The sequence below is a fragment of the Oculina patagonica genome, chromosome 2 (genome assembly GCF_052425735.1).
Source record: "Oculina patagonica isolate OP01 chromosome 2, crgOcupat, whole genome shotgun sequence".
Lineage (NCBI taxonomy): Eukaryota > Metazoa > Cnidaria > Anthozoa > Scleractinia > Oculinidae > Oculina > Oculina patagonica.
Genome location: NC_135759.1, coordinates 34,781,632 through 34,799,733, shown reverse-complemented (window position 1 = coordinate 34,799,733; position 18,102 = coordinate 34,781,632). Strand labels below are relative to the sequence as shown.

Here is an 18,102-nt window from a genome sequence, read left to right as displayed (position 1 = left end):
TAAAGTAGTCACACAACACTTCTTGTAGTATCAAAATTGGTTATCAATGTTATGGACCTGTCTAGATTTGCGCCTGTGAGAGATGACTAGTTTTAAAAGACTGCAAGAAGGGGTGTGACAAAATGTCCAAGGGCGGATTTAAGGGGGGTGAGGGGCAGGTGAAACGCAACCGTCTTTCGAGTGGTGTTGTGCATTCAGAATACTGTAAGCACCATCTCCACTAACCTGTATTTTTAACTGTGGGGTAAGGGGCCTTGTGCTTTCGCCATAATTTCTTCGGCCCCCTCTTTCTGCATTTTCTGGATCCGCCCCCTTATATAGTTTTCTTACTAAACATGATTTTCTCATTTTATTCCTGCAGCTGGCAAGAAATGGCTCACTACGACCTTCCCGCCATGATTAACTACGCATTGCAGGTCACGGGGCAGGAAAAGTTGTTTTATGTCGGCCATTCACAAGGAACACTGATTGCATTTAATGGATTTGCTGATAACCCAGCTCTAGGAAATAAAATCAAAGCGTTCTTCGCTTTAGCTCCGATCTACACCCTGAACAACAGTTCAGAGATTGCAAAAGGAGGAGCAGAGATCATATACCCGCTGGTCAAGGTAACCAATAAAAACACTTATTATTCCACTATTGCGCCATTTTACCATATTAGGTCAAGAGAACGCGCAAAATATGACACGTTATTACACTGAAGACCAGGGCAAAAATACGGACGGAAAGCGGAGCAACAAAATGGCCTGACTAAAGACCCAAATTTAGTGGAAAAAATAGTGGAATAATAAATCTCTTATTCGATGGTTTAAGATATAATACGCATGGCAGTAGTTTGCTCATTGCTCGTAGTTTTCCTCGCCTCTACAGGGCTCGGAAAAATACTACGCAACTCGCAAAATAACCGCACGTAACATATGTTAAACCATCAAATAAGGTGTCTGAATTTATCAGCTCGGAAAAAAGCTGCTGTAATTTTGATTACAAATTCTTCTAAACAGTCTTGTATAACGGACAAGACCAACAACAAATGTATATGAAATGTACAAGAACGGAAATGAATTACAGTTACATTTCCCGCGTAAAATATGGCACGCGCGGGATTAAGCACTAAGACGAAAGACCACTGATGGAGCTAACTATATGCTTTCTTGGTTCTCTTTAGAAATTGTTCCCTGGTCTGACCTTTGACCTTCTCCCTGGTCGCTTCTTAAGGGCGCTCATCAAGCTGGGCTTCTGCTCAAATCCTCTGTCTGAGAGAGTTTGCTATGATTTCATGGAGTTGGTGATTGGTATGGATAGCGACAATGTTGAAAAGGTAATAAGTCGGTAAAGATAGGAAGATGTTTCAACCAAATGCTTTTGCGCTACCACATTTAAATACCACATGTAATAATAATAATAATTTATACATTTATATAGCGCTAAAACTATAAATATTCTAAAGCGCTGTTTACAATATGTAAAAATAATATAAAAATATAAAAATTAGAATGAACCTACATACAAATCAAACTAGAAACAGTGTGATTGAAAAGTTAAAACGCTTAAACGCGAAATGCTTTCTTAAAAAGGAAAGTCTTCAATTGACTTTTATGTATGCGTGCGGCACTCCTGAATATGCAACGGCTTTTGATTGACTGTTAGACTGTTCATCCCGGCTGTTCATAGACTTGCTCCTCGTTTGTCCGGAGGCCACCGCTGGATACGAGCGCGCGCATAAGGCGCGGATACGAGCGCGTGGAAGTCGCGCGCGGGCTTAATAAACAAAATGGTGGCGGATCGCGGAACGAGTCTTTTGTGGATTTAGTGCACTTCACAACGCGTACAGACGAATACATTCCGCGCTGTTTTCAGCGTGCGATTTCGTATTGCTAGTTTTAAGCGCTCTATTCAAATAACTCTATCCGGACACAAGCGACTTGGAGCAAGTCTAGACTGTTCACAGCCTCTCACTATCCTTGAACGCAAAAGAACACGAGAAAAACAACGAGCGCCCTCGCGCCTCCCATTTTGTACTGGCGTCCAGTTCACTAGTGATTCATTTCTTTTACCGCGTTCAACGATCAAAGAAAAATACGAGCCTACTTGGCTGTTTTCTTAAGGTGGATATTAGCTCTGATTTTCTGTCCTTCTTCCATTTGATTTCAGTCAAGAGTGCCTGTGTATCTAGCACACTTTGCGGAAGGAACGTCCTTTAAGGACGTGGTTCATTTTGGACAGGTGCGTTATGTATAACGCTAGTATGTGTGTGTATGCCTATCACAGTGTGTCTCATTTTACATCTGCTGCCGTTTTATGGATGTTTGCCTGCATGGGTTTTGTAAAGTAAAGGAGACATTTCATTCGCTTTTTTTATACGCGCTTAAAGCAACTGAGAATTGGTTTTCGAGATTAGGGCAATCAGTTTTGCAATAATACTGTATGCAATTTTTCATCAACCGCGAAAGTTGCTTAACAGTCTCGTTTTAGAGCAAACCTTTAAGAAGTGTCAGCCCTAAACAATGCTTTATTTTGTTTTTTTTTATCAGATAATTGTAAACAAGAAGTGCCAGAAGTTTGACTATGGTGAAGCAGGAAACAAGAAACACTACAATCAGGTAGATGGAGTCAAAAAATGCCCTAACTTAGTTTGTTTCAAACAAAGCTGTAGCAAATAGGCCAAAATAAGCACACAAAATAAGCTGTCAGAAGCCGTCTTCGCGATCGGTTAGACTATGGCTTGGAAGAGAGTTTTTCTGTAGACAGTAGAAACAACTTAGCCTGTGTGGTCTAATGAACAAGCTACCGTATTTATTCGATTAAGCGCCCAACCTCGAATAAGCGCCCACCTCGAATAAGCGCCCACCCTTAAGGTAGGAAAAGTTAATAAGCGCCCAGCCTCGAATAAGCGCCCACCTCCACCCCACAAAAATAAGAGAAGTGCGCAAGAGGGGTAATGATTATTGAAATTGACTAAGTACAACTAAGAGACTTCCCCAAAGACCGAGTTTTCTTAGTATTTTACAGAAACTTTCAATGAACAGTTAAAATTCTGCTTTGGTACATCTTCAAGTTTTGTTATTATTTATTGTTTTGTTACAAAAAAACTTACTACTTGCTAAAAATGGTGAAAATTTAATAAGCGCCCAGCCTCGAATAAGCGCCCACCTCGAATAAGCGCTCACTCTCGAGGTCCAAAAATTTAATAAGCGCCCAGGGCGCTTAATCGAATAAATACGGTACAAGACTTGTCAAACCATTTCTGTAGCATGAAGTGACTAGGAAAGAGTAGAAATACTCATAGTCGCTCAATGCTATTGAAACGGGGATAAGCTTGGGCGGTATGAGCAACTAATACACATGGGTGGAGAGAGGCACTTTGAAAGTAAAGTGTCTTCCCCAAGAGCACAACGCAATGACCCTTGCCAGGGCTCGACTCCCTGGACCGCTCGATCCAGAGTCCAGCGCGCTTATCATTAGGCCACCGCGCCTGTCTCCCCACTCTCCCATAGACAAGGTGAATTACTGTGCGAAAAGGTTGAGGATTGTGCAACGAACTCTTCAGGCTTTAGAAACTGCACCTCTCGATTTAGAGTGTTAACTTGTAATCAATTTGGGTTTATAATCACTCCAACGACCCTTCTCAGTTTGTATGAACACCCCACCTCTTCCAAAAAAAAAAAACAAACAAGCAAGCGAACAAAGAAACAAACGATGGACAAACAGTCATGTCTCTCTTATATCTCTCTCCAGGCCACTGCTCCTATGTGTCAAGTACAAAACATGCCCACTCCCACTCTGCTGTTTGTCGGAGGCGACGATGGCCTTGGTGACCCAGCGGACGTGCAGGCGCTGAAACCAAAAATCTCGAACCTAGTCCACTATGAAGTAATTCCCGGATGGAACCACTTAGACTTCCTGTACGGAATAGACGCATCGAAAATTTTGTACCCCAAAATAGTGTCCGTCATGAAGAGTGTTCATTAAGATCCTAAGGATAGGGGGCCGGCAAAATAATGAGCCTTTGATTTGACAACGGAATTGGAGATGGACATTTTCAGTCACCATTAGTCGTTTGACGACGTTTGGTTGCTTTTATTGGGAATATTTTCTATTCGAATATATCTCGATCTAGACCACAGCTTAAGGATCGACCCAAAATAGTGAATTACAATGTAATTTTTTTTTATTATTTAAGTAGGATTGCATCGATCGAGTGTAGGTGCATCCTCAAGCTGGGAACTATTTTAAGCTTCGTATAATTAGAACAGAGCATGGTTTTGACATTAAAGTAAAAGAACACACTTTTTATTTTGTCTTGATTTCTAGATTATGGAGGGGAGACAGGGAGGTCTGAACCTCCCGCCTGGCCGCCTCCCATGCCTTAGGCTTTTACTCCCGCTTCCCGTATTTTCCACTCCCACCCCCCGCCCCTTTTCGTAGCCGTTTTCTCCTCTTTGTCCAATATCTATTGCGGAGTATAACGAAATGTTGTGAATTTTTACTCGTTTTCTCACGGGTCCGTGCCACCTTACGAATCCCGCTTCCCGCACTCCCTTCTCCCGCTTTCCGCCCCTTTTCTCCCGGGCTCCCACCTCCTGTCCCCCTCCACTGGATTAAAAGTCTTGGTAAAGTGTTTCTAGGTGCCGTCCCCTGATACAAAAAACATCTGCGCTTGTATAAGAATTGATTCTGGTGGAATTCACGCAATGTAAAACGGGTCCTATAATGTACGTAATCTTGTTCACGTAATTGCTATAACGCCCGGGTTAACTGGTTAAAGCTATTACATAGAGTGATCCGGATGTCAGGCATACCTTGTATACTGCGGAATAGCCGCGCTGATGAGCAGAGTTAAGTGCACGACTATGCAGTATATAGAGGTGTTGACTTTGTGAAGCATCAGGTGCGCCTTCTCAGACTAAGCGTTGAAGAGGGCTATTTATTTAGCCTTTCTTTTTTTGACCACTAATTAAACTTGGAGAGTAGTAGAATGTTCCTTCGGCTAGATTTAACAGATTTGCGATAAGCAAGATGCGATTACTATCGCTGCAGCTCAAATTGGCTGTAATTGTCGAGCCATCTCAATAGTGTAATTTTAGTCATTAAGACTCCTTTTCAACACTCCAAAAGTTGAATAGCATTGTTCCAACAGAAGGATCAAACAGATTGATTTACACTGAATCGACTGAAAAGTAATCTCCCCACCAAGCTTAACTCATTAGCAATTGTCCCTTAGAAGCTTCAAAGTTCGTTGGAATGGCGAAACTTTCGAAACCTTTTACACCATTTTGGGTCATTGCAGCCATTATTCTAGTCTTCCTGGTGGCCGGCATGGCAGTATTATGGAACAAACGGAACTCAGGTTAGTTTACGCAACATTTCTCTCTTTGGAATAGTTCATGAATTGAGTTATAAGTCGATATGCGTATCCATAATATTTCACATGGAGTCCAATATGAAAGTAAGCTGAGTAAGAAATGTTTATGGAAATACGTGTGTACAACAATCAGTTTTGTGTACTGTTTGTCTGCTCAGAGTTTTAAGTTCAGGACAGTACAGTAAGCGAGTAAGTGTTGCTAGTTTTCGTGTTTTGAAAAATTGTAGACAATCAAAGGGTAACCAGCATCAAGGATCATATGTGCTTTTATGCCAAGCAAATTTAATACTGGGTAAAGTGTTAAAGTACTCGTTAAGTACCGGTCGAGTCAATCTTCGAAGTCCTTTCATTTTTACTGAGGAATTTACTACACCCGTTAATCCCTCAGATTTCAAAGCAGTTTTAAATTTCCTTTTATTCGCAACCAGTCCTGAACATATTAAACAATTTTTTCTCTGTTTGGCAGGGTTTAATTTTGAAATCTATCTTTTACAACATGTTTAGTTTCTCGTCATTTTCGGGGGTATCTATAATTTTCCGCCATCTCGCATATGGCTGCCATATCGAATTATTTTGTTCTAATCTGTCCCACAGTTTTCTGTGTTCGTAACTTTGTTGCTGTTTTCGAGATTGATTAAAATATTTTCGGGCATTAATTTCGCAACGTTACAATGAATGTTCTTCAATCTTGCTTAAACAATTTTCCCGAAAATAAAAGCATAAATACAGTTCGTTCTTTCTTAAAACTTTTACGTTTTTTAAAAAACTAAACAACTAAAAAGTGATAAGAAATTCTTGTGGCTGTTATTTAAATTGATTTTTTTTACAAGTGTACAGCGAGTATGACTTTCCTAGAAAGCCAAAAAAGACATGTCGACAGCATTCTTACGTAATACCAGAATACCGGAGAGGGGGAGAAAAGAGAGGAAGATTTGCAGCAAATGCTTAAACTAAGTAATGACAAGATTGCCCAGTAAAGGGTTAACAAAATAATGCCAACAGCGATAATTGCCGGGATACAATTAAGTTGGACTGATGTGAAGTGGAAAGTTCAGTGATATTCTACGTCAAGCTCAGACGTATTGGGAAACCAATGACATCTTTTGACAAATTGGAATTATTATCAAACTAAAGTAAAGCAGTGCAGAGCATATGCTGCACGTACATTGCAGATGTTTTTGGACTTGAGATGACTGTCGCGTGCTGTAGATATATAGTTACTTCCATATGTTAGTTGAATAGGCCATGATTTTCAGAAATAAGGTTAGAGGCAAACTTGCGGTTTACTTCGAACATAGATAACTATCTTTGACAAATTTAAATAGCAGAAGTGTAATTAGGTATAGTCTGAAAGTTAGCAGGGATTTATTACAAATGAAGTAAGAGGAAAAATCCTTAAAGATACTGAGATAAAAGCCCTGCTGGAAGAATAACTCATATAATTCAGCTAAGCCCAAGTCACAAGTGTGATTTTCCGCTCATTTTCTCCGCATTTTGTCGTGTCGCAACTTACCGAGTTAATTTTAGACAGAACTATCCTCTTATCGTGAGAAAAATTGAAGAATCTTTTGCTTATCTATCGTTATTGTTGATTTTGTCTTTTCTCTCAGACACCCAGATGTATCTTCTCATCTTCCAGTCGTTAAATAAATTCCTGCAACTTAAAATAATGTTATGTAAAGTTAACTTTAATAGTCAGCTCCCCACAGGGCTTTTCAGTAACTATTTTACAATTTACAGAATTAAGGGATGAGATCGGACATCAGCATATAAGGCGCCTATGGCAGCCGCTATCCGTCCCTGTGTATGATCTCACCCCACCACCAATCCATGGAATAGAACAGACCACAACACCGGGAACTTCATGCCCTACTCTTTGCGATGAGTGTGTGGGTTCTTTAACGTCCCCTGCTAATTATAACACTGAAGATGCAGGAGACGGGGCCTACGGTTTATCGTCCTTATCCGAGAAGACTAGAATGTCTAACCATTTGTAGATGTAATTACAAAGGCAGCACATTCTCCTCAGTTATTTTAAGACCCTGAGTGTTGGTCCGGTCTGGGAGTCGAACCCGAGACCTCCCGCACGACAGTCCGGCGCTCTACCACTGAGCTAACCGGTCGGCGGTTATAATAAACTGAGCAAACAGACATTACATTTTAACGTACGAAAAAGGAAGTTTTACACAATGTATGCGAAATGCAATCGGAACACCGTTTCAGCAGCAAGGTAATTGTTTGAGTGCGTACCTTAGTTTAGGGGTCAACTATAATTAAGGCAAAAATTTGTGATACATGCCGCACACCTCGACAGTTTCTTTGTCACAGTATCATGCAGGTTGCAAAATTGGCGTGGGATGATAACAGGTTTATTTTGAAATACTGCATTTTTGGCTCTTATCTACTCGGATTTTATCGTCTACCGCCATATATTTTATGTCTGACATGCAGGTGTATCTTTTCATACATTTAATAAAAAATCTTGTCAGAAACAGTCAGTTATCAATCATGGAATGGTGCAACATTTACTGATGCAAGTCATACAAAAATCCAGTGCTGTAGTAGAAAATAAAACACATGCTTAACTAGAAATCACGCTTTTTAACGTGTAACTGAAACCCAACTAGCAAAGGAAGCCTTATGCTAGCGTTAACCCATGGCAAAGCCCAAAATAACAACCACGATGTCTAAAAGCTCAAATAAACTATTCCGTGCTAAAGCTCGTGGAAATCAAGCTAAAGTTCAGATGAAATCCATGTAAAAATTTAAATCCCAAATGGAACCCATTCTAATGCTTACTGGAAATGTCTAAGCAGTTCAATCCACGAATTTGAAATACATAAAGCGCCTCTTTGAGGTGGCTTGGTACGATATATATGGGCCTGATGCCAGCTTTGTCTCGTGAATTCAAAATACTTTACATTTCTAGAGGCCTTAAGAAATTAAAAAAAAACATTACTGCTAAAAACAAAAAACATGACCGACCCTCTCTTAACTTTTTTTAGAGTTGATTGGACTGATTCGATTCGATTGAAACTGTGGTACCACCAGTATACTCTAGTGAGTTGCGACGACGCAACCTCGTTCCCAGGGCTTTTCCCTTGGTAATTTTTTCTACAACGGTGAAAGTCCTGGGAATGAGGTTGGTGACGACGGTACTACTGTTGTAGGACTGGGATACGACTATGGATCGGTACGGTATGACTATGGTGCGACAAAGAATTGTGCCATAGTCTTCCTAACGTTGTGTGGCCCTCTGCATTTAATCGTCCCACATATCTGTTAGACGACAGTGTTGAATGAAATGAATGAAAGAATGAAATACTTTATTAAAGTGTCTGAGGTATAGTCACGAGGTATAGTATCGGTATAGTACGACCGTTGCATGACTGTGTCGCGACTGTAGTGCGAAAAAAGGAGTTACGCTGTTACACGACTGGGAGTGACTTTGGTTTGACTGTTACACGACAGTGTTATCGGTAAGGTACGACTTTGCACGACTGTGCTGCGACTGTAGTGCGACTGTTACACGACTGGGAGCGACTTTGGTATGACTGTTACACGACAGTGTTATCGGTAAGGTACGACTTTGCACGACTGTGCTGCGACTAAAGTGCGACTGTTACACGACTGGGAGAGACTTTGGTATGACTGTTACACTACAGTGTTATCGGTAAGGTACGACTTTGCACGACTGTGCTGCGACTAAAGTGCGACTGTTACACGACTGGGAGAGACTTTGGTATGACTGTTACACTACAGTGTTATCGGTAAGGTACGACTTTGCGCCACTGTGCCGCGACTGTAGTGCCACTGTTGTACGACTGGGAAGCGACTTTGGTATGACTGTTACACTACAGTGTTATCGGTAAGGTACGACTTTGCGCCACTGTGCCGCGACTGTAGTGCCACTGTTGCACGATTGGGGAGCGACTTTGGTATGACTGTTACACGACAGTGTTGTCAGTGTGTTACGACTGTAGTATCGGCGTACGGCGGGTTGCTATTATGACCGTAAGACAGCCGAGTGCCTTACCGGCGAAAATTCGCGAAGAACATTTTTAAAAGAAACAATTCCTTACCAATCGCCAAATGATAAAGACGACGACAAAAGGCGCATGTCTGTCAACATATCTGGATGCTAAGCTAGGCGGAAAAATGTTTTGCTGCCGTACCCATATTTGTAAGTAGCCAATCAGAAGCGCGATCTACTGTCCTGATATCCTACGATATTAAGTCAATGACCTGATATGCCACGATATCATGGTCACTTTAAAGTAGTGTTACCGTACGATGAATTGAAAAGTGGTTTTACCAAAAAAAAAAACAGAACCTCATAGTTTAAATTTAGCTGGTGTTTACTCTACTGGTCGTAAAAGGAGAAAGGGCACGCGCTGACTTTAACCTCTCATAAAACTTTTTTAAGATTTATCCAAACGCTGCCAAACTTTCCGAGTTTTCCTAAAATTTATCTGGCAATAGTTTGGTAGGGTTGGATGATGTGTCAGGAACTTGACATCACCATGGCAACGGCATTTTGACAGGCATGTTTTCCCAAATTTGTAATTTTGCGTGTTTCTGTTAATAAAAATCAACTTAAATTGAGTTATTGTTACATTTTTACGGGTTTAAAGCACATTTTTTTATTGATTTCGAGTACTTTACAGTAATTTTGGGTGGTTTCTGGCATTTTGGAAAAATGTTTAAAATCCAAGATGGCGGATCCAAGATGGCGGCTGTTTTGACATCATGATGTTATTGTCACGTGATGTGACGTTAGCATCCCACGTGACGTATACCAAAAGAAAAAGGTTCGGATATACAATACACCCTATAAGTTTCATTGTGATTGCTTAAATATTCTGGAAGTTACATAGGGGGGCCTTCGAAGCCCCCCCCCCCCACGGTCAGAGAAGGTCCAAAAAAGCCCGGTCTGAATAGAGTTAATGGGAGGTTGAGCGTTTAAAAACTCAAATATTTCATGAAATGTTCATAAATATCATGATCGACATCTGGCGAAAGGGGGGAGGACTAAGTCTGCGATTAACCTGAAGGCCGTTTTTTCGCCGCTTTTAATTGGGCTTAACGGAAATATCTCGTTCCCCTTTTTAAGCAATCGATAAACCCGTCGCTCATTACATGAATCTATGCTTTGGGGTGTTTTGTAAATTTTTGGCTAATTTTTGAGGATGTTTGGGAGGAGATAGTTTTTCTAGAAATTTTCTAGAGAGAATTGAGAAATATTGAAGATTTAACGTAGTTTTAAAATTAGAATTTGAAGTACTGTAGATGTACACCAAACAGTCAACCTGGACTGCTCTTGCGTGGGGTCCAACTAGGCCTTTCTCGATTATGCTAGCATTTTTTTCGGCATTTTTTGGGAAAACGAGCATTTTTTTTTTCGTTTTTTCTTGAAAAAGAATTGCTAGCATTTTCTGTTATTTTTCATGACTTTGATCCAGATTTCAGCACTCAGAACTCAGAAGGATAAATAATCCTAAAGTTTCCCAATTTTGATTACTTAATTTAATTGGTTACTTGTCTGTGTGGTTTTTAATTATTATTTTTTTTAATTTAATTTTTTTTAAATTTTTTTTTATAAACAAACAATAATTCAGTATCGCCTGTTGTTAATATGAGCATATAATGTAAGAATTTGCACGTTCTGTTTGAAACAAAACAAAGCATTTTTTGGAATTCAAGTGGCATTTTTTTTAAAGAAATCAGGCATTATTTTAGCATTTTTTGGCTTTATGCAAGAATTTCTAGTAGCATTAAATGCCAGTTTTACTACCATAATCGAGTAAGGCCTAGGTCCAACTGTTTGGTGGTGTTCCAAAAATAATTATCTTTCTTCTTCCCCTTCTTTAAACCTCTAAAAATTCCATTCAAAATCAGGTAGAGCCCCAACTTATAGAGAGAGGGGCTTATTACAAAGATTTAGCTTCCCGAGGGGGGGGGGGGGGGCTAATTAGATAGGGGGCTTAAAAAAGAGAGAGAGAGAGGTTGGAGAGGGGTTAACAAAGCTTTTACGGTACTTAATTTTACCAGGAGAAAGCAGAATTTTATAGCTAATCATATTAGCCATGTTGTGTTTTAATTGATAATAATGAAACTTATACACGCAACTGAACAGTGATCAGACACATAAATACTGACACATGAATTGATTCAATCAATGTTGTATTTAAAATAGCCTTGAGCAGTTTCTCATTCTTTCAGCAATATTGGACTCATGTGGCGGCGTTTGTTCGTTCTATAAACGTTTGAAAAGGAATCTTCAAAACCCATATAAGTCAGATAAGTACTTAGAAGGAGTACATTTTCACCATCGTAAAGCATTAAGCCATGCTTTACGACTTATTTATTAACTGAGTGAGTGCGATTCCTCGAATTCCATATCCAGTCCTTTCACTAGCGAAACATATTTTTAGAATTAAAACAATTACTCAGTTAATTGATTGTATAAGGATGTCGGGATATATTTAGACACCGGCTTCAGTCGCCGAACAAAACGATCAGAAAACGACACGAAAAATTTCATTTACAGAACAAAATTTTTCTAATTCATAAAAAATACGGAAATTGATGCCATACACGTGGGCGATCGGACGATATAGGCAGGAAATAAGGACAGAGTCGTTTTCGTGATGTCTGGTGGAGGCCGGTACTCCTCGAACGTTCTTCAATGACCCCACCGTTTGTGTGTGTAATAGATCATTAAAACAAAGGTTATCCAAGTGTCATCACACGACAGCCGATACATATGCATCCGATAAAAACACAAGAAAATATTCATTAGGGGCAGCTTAAAAACAAACTTCTGCGAGGAACAATTTAGTGGGATAGTTTGCTCGGCGCGGAGTGGTCCATATTGAGAGTTACCGTTGGTTTGATTCAGTTAGCCATGGCCAAGACAAGAAGTTGTATTTCATTTTGTGCAGCATTTTCCATTGCCTTAGTACTGGTTGTGTCCTGTCTTATTGTTGTGCTCAGGAGAGGCAAGTAAATTATCAATATTTGATGCACGTTCAACACAGTCGAAAGGTTACTAACATAATTGTCATGATTGTCTCTCTCTAATTCCATCAACCGAGTAAAGGTCTCTCTTTCTAATTTTAAAAAACTCAAGGGTTACTGAAGATATGTTTAGTGTCAGGCAATTGATTACAGTTCTAAGACTATCTTGGATATATTTGTGGATATTGAAGTTTTCTTAAACCAGCGAGTGTTGGCTTAAACTCTCGTTTGACCGGCAAAGGAAACCGCGAAAACGACTAAGAAACGGTTTCCGCTCTTGAGAAAATCAGTACTGTTTTCACTTGTAACTTTTTTATCTCAACTTCGTGCGCCAAATATATTTTAAATACTTAATTAAGACATTTCTGACTAAATTTGTGACTATTAATTCTTAGATACCAATGACTTTCAGTCAGATTATCCCTTTATCGCTTCATGAAATCGCAGAACTATTTAATGACAGAATTTTAATAGGCAATCGAGTCAAAAGAAAAATAGCGAAAAAACAGCGAGATTTATTTTGGGACAAAACTTCTACGACCACGAATAATATTGATTGATCGACTTCAAGCGATCTAAATTTATCACAGCCGAGATAGCTGAATCGTAATAAACACTCGCTTAAAACGTGCGAAGGTTTCTTTCATCTTTCGTTGATCAACGGTACAATAGCCCAGGGCCATTGGCGAGACGGCAGCCCATACTGAAATTGTTTCCGGTGCAACGTTTTGGGCTCCGCCCATTTAAAATCGTCGAGCACGCAAACAACCTCACTTATCATGAACGGTCGATCATTTAATAACCCCCGTAAAAACTGGCTTCCTGTTGCAAAGTGTTTCCTTGTTTTGTATGCTGCGTGTTAACAATGTTATCTAGAAAAATGTTGTCTGCCTTTAGTTCTGATTAAGCGAACCGAACTTAGTGCGTTTTTTATGGGATCAAAAGCTACATACCTGTATTTATTCAGAAAACATTGTGTTCATTATTGCAAAATAGTGGTAATGTTCAGTGTAAAGTGTTATCACTGAGATATGAGGTATTTCCCTCTAAAATGGACTGCGCTTTAGGCTGTCGTACTTTTAGTTGTGTTTTATATATTTGACTGAGTGAGGTAAACTGTCCGTTCAGTTGACATTTTTGTGCATAACAAATGAAATTAAATTTAAACACAGTTGTATTGTAACTCTAAGCATATGTTTACGATTTCGCTAGAATTTGCAACTTGTGCCGCTTCTCTTCGCAAGTCAATTACAGAGTATTTCATCTCTGTACTGTACACTGGGTAACCTTCTAGTGAGCTGGAGACTTACGAGTTCCGGTGAACTCCTGCTTTTTCGATCGGAAACTGGAAGCACGATTTCACTCAATTATTCCAATTTCAGAGCTGTGACTCACAGGAAAGTTTCCTTTATCAGGCAAAACAAACCGCGCCGTCTAAGATCGACGCACAGATCTTGGAAATAAAATATTTTGCGGCAATTTAAGGTTGTGAACTTAGATACCATTTATACGTGACCGGTTTGGGGTTTGTTTATAATCTTGACCGCTTGTTTTGAGTAGTGGATAATTGATTGGTTTTGTCAGTTAGAATAGGGTCATACTGCTCCAACCCAAACAAATATCAATTTTACATAACGATAGATCAAACACGATAAATCAACTAAGAAAACAGCCATTGATGTTTTGATCACCATTAATGACATTTTAGTAACGTTTTCAAATTGCTAAATTACCTTCATCGCAAGTTGAACATCATATAGATCGCAGACATGCAAATTATAAGCAATATTTAACTAAGTTTATACGTACAGGGAATGTCGGATTTAAAACACAGAATACAGGAGTACCCTTTATATTATATTCTCTTGCTCTGGATGATTAGCTTGGGCGTGATTTTGAAGCTTCCTGACTAAAAACATTCTAATTGAATTCGGTCTTCTCTTTCCGCACGCGAAGGAAAGCAATCAAGCCTATCGAGAACTCCATCTTACGATTGCGTGCTTAAGAAAAACAATTAAAAAATACTTTCACAATTTATCAGTAATCTCTTAGGAAATTAATTGTTCTTGCAATTACAAATATGTTAATTATACAAGCTTAATTTTATTCTGTGAACTCGTTCCTGAGACCGGGCCTTGCCTCTACGCATGGAAACAATGCTCCAAAAAAACTGAGTTAAGCAAACGAGGGGCTTTCTCTCTTTCTCCTCTCTCTTTCAACCCCAAAATTTGTTGAGATGTGATCAGACTCAGTTCCGCTCCATGAGACATTTGCTTTGACGATTTGATTATTGCATAAGAAAAAAATTTACATTCATGTTGAGTAAAACGATGGGCCAGAAAGCCGGACTTATCTCACCTTATCAACTTGAACGTACATTTCTACAAGCCGGGACAGATTGTACAAAGTCCCCCTGAACTTTTTCTTTATTTATGTCCTTAGCTGTTATATCAGTTGCAATTGTAAAGAGAGAGATCGGTTGTGTAGCGAGCAAGGCATTCAGCCATATAATCAATAACCATCTTTTAGAATTTTAACAGCGGGTTCTCAGAAGGAAAGATCTTCCATCCAAGCCGTGAACTTCATACAGAAGTGGATAGTTTAGAGCCCGCGTCGCTAGCAAAGTGAAAACAGAAGTGAAAAGCCTGAAGGATGTTTTCAGATTTTTGGAGAGCGGCTGAAATAATACTTTTAAAACAGCTGCTGCAGTCTAATTAGTTTGTAGTCCTTTAGTGCAAGAGCTCTTCCTCTGTAAAAAAATGATTGATTTAATAATCTAGGTTTTGCGTTTTCTCTTAAAGACGTACGTGGAGTTATGCGACAGAAAAAAAACCTTGATAATTTTTGTTTTTCAATAAATAGTAGAGGTAGTACTGCAAGATAACCTGCGTTCAACACTTTGATCTGCGTAGGAAGTCAAAAACAAACGATAAAACGAAACGGATGTTTTCCTCACGGCATTTCTCCGCTATCATACGACACTCAATTGTCACGGCGGGACGGACAAGAAGTCAGCTCTTGAAAAACATCCCAGTGCGGGGGAGCAGGGGCGAGGGGTAGAAGGAGCGGCCGGATACTCACAGGGTTCGTGAAAGTTAACCAAGCAGCGCTTGGTCGAGGCGAGATGCATGATGTTTCAGAAAAGAACGAATTCTAAATTGTGGCTGACAAAGGCTCCTCCGTCATTTCGAATTAAACAAACACAGACAAGAACTGAAATAATGAAAAAAGTTAGATAATTTTCCTTTGCTGAGATTATTTGTATTTTTTTTTTCTTAATCGATGACTGTTCTGTTGATGTAGGCTTTCCACATTAGATATTACGATAATTGTTGGTCGGATTTATTGCATTGATCTGTACAGTAGATTCTTTATAAAGATTCCATGATTTGCTAAACACCTCTCTCAAAACTGTATTCACAATAACAAAGGACCTCGTGATTAGTGGCGCGAAGATCGTGTGTTAGATTCCCGTTGGAAGCACTCGGTTTCGTTTTCCAGAGCAACTCCGGTATCTTTCTCATTGTGTTTGTACCGAGCTTACCACAAACACCATTTATTTTATTTTGTCACTGGGGAGTTTTTCGTCTTTTAGTGTAATTCTGATCATGACTTGTAATGTGTCTACAGATAATGCCGCCACAGAGGCAGTTGACGAAACAGTAGAAAACTCACAAGAATTCGAGGTCCAACCAAAAGAAAAAATCTCTAACACAGCAAACTCTTCGTCAAGAATTGAACCGAACTCAACGCACAAGCAACATCACCGTCACCGGCAGTTTTGTCGCAAGTGCTGTCACACGCCACCGTAAGTGTTATTGAGCTGTAAACATATTCTAACTACATCACTTAGCCTGAGCTATCTAGCAAAGATTCCCCTTCAGTACTTTTATTTTTTGGACAAGATTTCGTGAAATGGGAAACAATTTCAATCACACTCGTAACGCTATTGGACGACGTTATCACGTGAGAGAGACACTAGCAATCACGTGATTTCCCGATATGAAATATCTGGCAAAATTTTCGTTTTATGACTCTCTCCTCGCAGAGGCCTCTTTATTTTTTGTACGGGCTGGGAAATGATGAGAGGCTCGCCCTTCCCGTCGTTTCCCGCACTCCCCCTATTTTTCATTCTTCGTGTTTTTTCACCTTTCCCCCAACACTGATGAAGCCTTTGTGGAGGAAAGCGGTTTTATGACATTACTCGTGTAACCTTGAAATAACTTTTAATTTCGATCGCTATTTGTTTAGAACATATGTTTTCTCTCTGTAAGGACGATGTGATATTCTGATTTTCGCAATAATCGACGACACTACACGTAAAGATGATTCTTGCAAAGCACTTTTAGGGATATTTTTTATTTAAATTTTGTTCTTTTTTATTTGTTAACAGATGCTGGTACAATAACCACAAAGAATGCAGTAAGTGTATAAAAAAGGAACAATTAGAACTCCATGTGACAAGACTACTCAGACGATCACACAAGAAAGCTATGCATCACCACAAAAGGCCTGAGAAAAAGAACATGAAGCAATGAGAGTCAAGGATATAACAAATAGACGTATATGAGCGCTAAAATATCGGTTCTTTTGTCGAATCCTCCACGAAACCTAGAATTCTTGGACAGAAGTCAAATCCGCGCTCTTGACTTCACGCCGCAACTAAAAGTGAGAGTACGCGCTCGGGAAAATACTAAAAAGTCAGTAGATAAGTCTTTCAAGAAACGTTTTGCAAGAAACGGTCAACACTTACAGCCCTAACAACTCTGATGATCGCCATCAAATTTCGTCTTATGCAGTTTATGAAAATAAACTCCCAATAGCTGTTGGAAATGTATGAACATCAGAGAGGAGAATTTGAATCTTAATACCAGGGCTGACACAAGTTGTTGTACAATAGACATGGCCTTGCAAGCATAAAGTTCCACGTGTATAATTTGCGCTTTACATTTTCGGTCTTTTCTTTTATATATCTTTTAACTTATGTTGTAAAGTGCATGAAATATGGTATTTCTATTATATACAGTAATTATATTGAACATTGAATGCAAATAGAATTTAACAATAAAGATTGTACATTTTCGTATTGATTTTACTGTCATAGCACTTTTCCCGCCCTGTGTAAAACATGAGAAGCTGAAGCTACGTTTACACGGGACCGGACCGGAACCGTTCCAAACCGGACCGGACAGGATCGGCTTCTGTTTACATGGAACCGTTTGGAACCGATCCTGGTGTTTACACAGGAGCGTTCTGGAACCGGTCCGCAACGGAGCCAATACTGGACCTGCAGAAAACAGTTCAAGTTTTGGATCAGTTCCGGACCGGTTCCAGAACGGTCACGTGTAAACATGAAAGGCCTGAACGGCCATGCAATGACAGCCGCATTAAGGCTGATTGTGAAGCGAAAGAAATCAAAATCGCATTCCGTCGCTTCTCCGTCCATGCTTTCGAAGAACAAAGAGCTCATTTACGATTGCCTCTATGATGATGGCTTTCACTGGGAGAGTTGATGCTGAGGAATTTCTTCAATGGCGTTGTATAGTTAACAATTATTCCACAAGCGCGCGTTGGATATGAGATGGTAGATAGCCATCGAGGCGCGTATAGCGCCGAGTTGGCAATAACGTTCCCATATCCAACAAGCGCGAGTGGAATAATTGTTTTATTAAAAACGCCCATAATAATTTAGTTTTTAATACGTAGATAGCAAGCCTTTT

The 18,102-nt window shown here is 39.7% G+C and overlaps 2 protein-coding genes across 3 annotated transcripts in view; both read left to right on the top strand.

Annotated features, from left to right (window-relative positions):
• Positions 1–4,286, top strand: part of LOC144644381 (lipase member K-like) — a 6,316-nt gene extending 2,030 nt beyond the window's left edge. Inside the window, exons 3-7 of the mRNA XM_078503856.1 lie at positions 362–608; positions 1,166–1,318; positions 2,152–2,223; positions 2,532–2,600; positions 3,736–4,286. Of these exons, the coding sequence (XP_078359982.1) occupies positions 362–608; positions 1,166–1,318; positions 2,152–2,223; positions 2,532–2,600; positions 3,736–3,969 (775 nt within the window). The 3' untranslated portion in view covers positions 3,970–4,286. The remainder of the gene's footprint in view (positions 1–361; positions 609–1,165; positions 1,319–2,151; positions 2,224–2,531; positions 2,601–3,735) is intronic.
• A 323-nt stretch (positions 4,287–4,609) lies between these two features.
• On the top strand, positions 4,610–17,414 carry LOC144644392 (uncharacterized). 2 transcript variants are annotated; one of them, XM_078503868.1, is made up of 3 exons: positions 4,610–5,347; positions 16,013–16,190; positions 16,776–17,414. In XM_078503868.1, the coding sequence occupies exons 1-3, from the start codon at positions 5,242–5,244 to the stop codon at positions 16,918–16,920; spliced, it is 429 nt and encodes a 142-aa protein (XP_078359994.1). In that variant the 5' UTR covers positions 4,610–5,241; the 3' UTR covers positions 16,921–17,414. The 2 variants fall into 2 exon arrangements, with proteins under 2 accessions (XP_078359994.1, XP_078359995.1); XM_078503869.1 differs by lacking the exon at positions 4,610–5,347 and adding an exon at positions 12,145–12,363.
• The last annotated feature ends 688 nt before the right edge of the window (positions 17,415–18,102 follow it).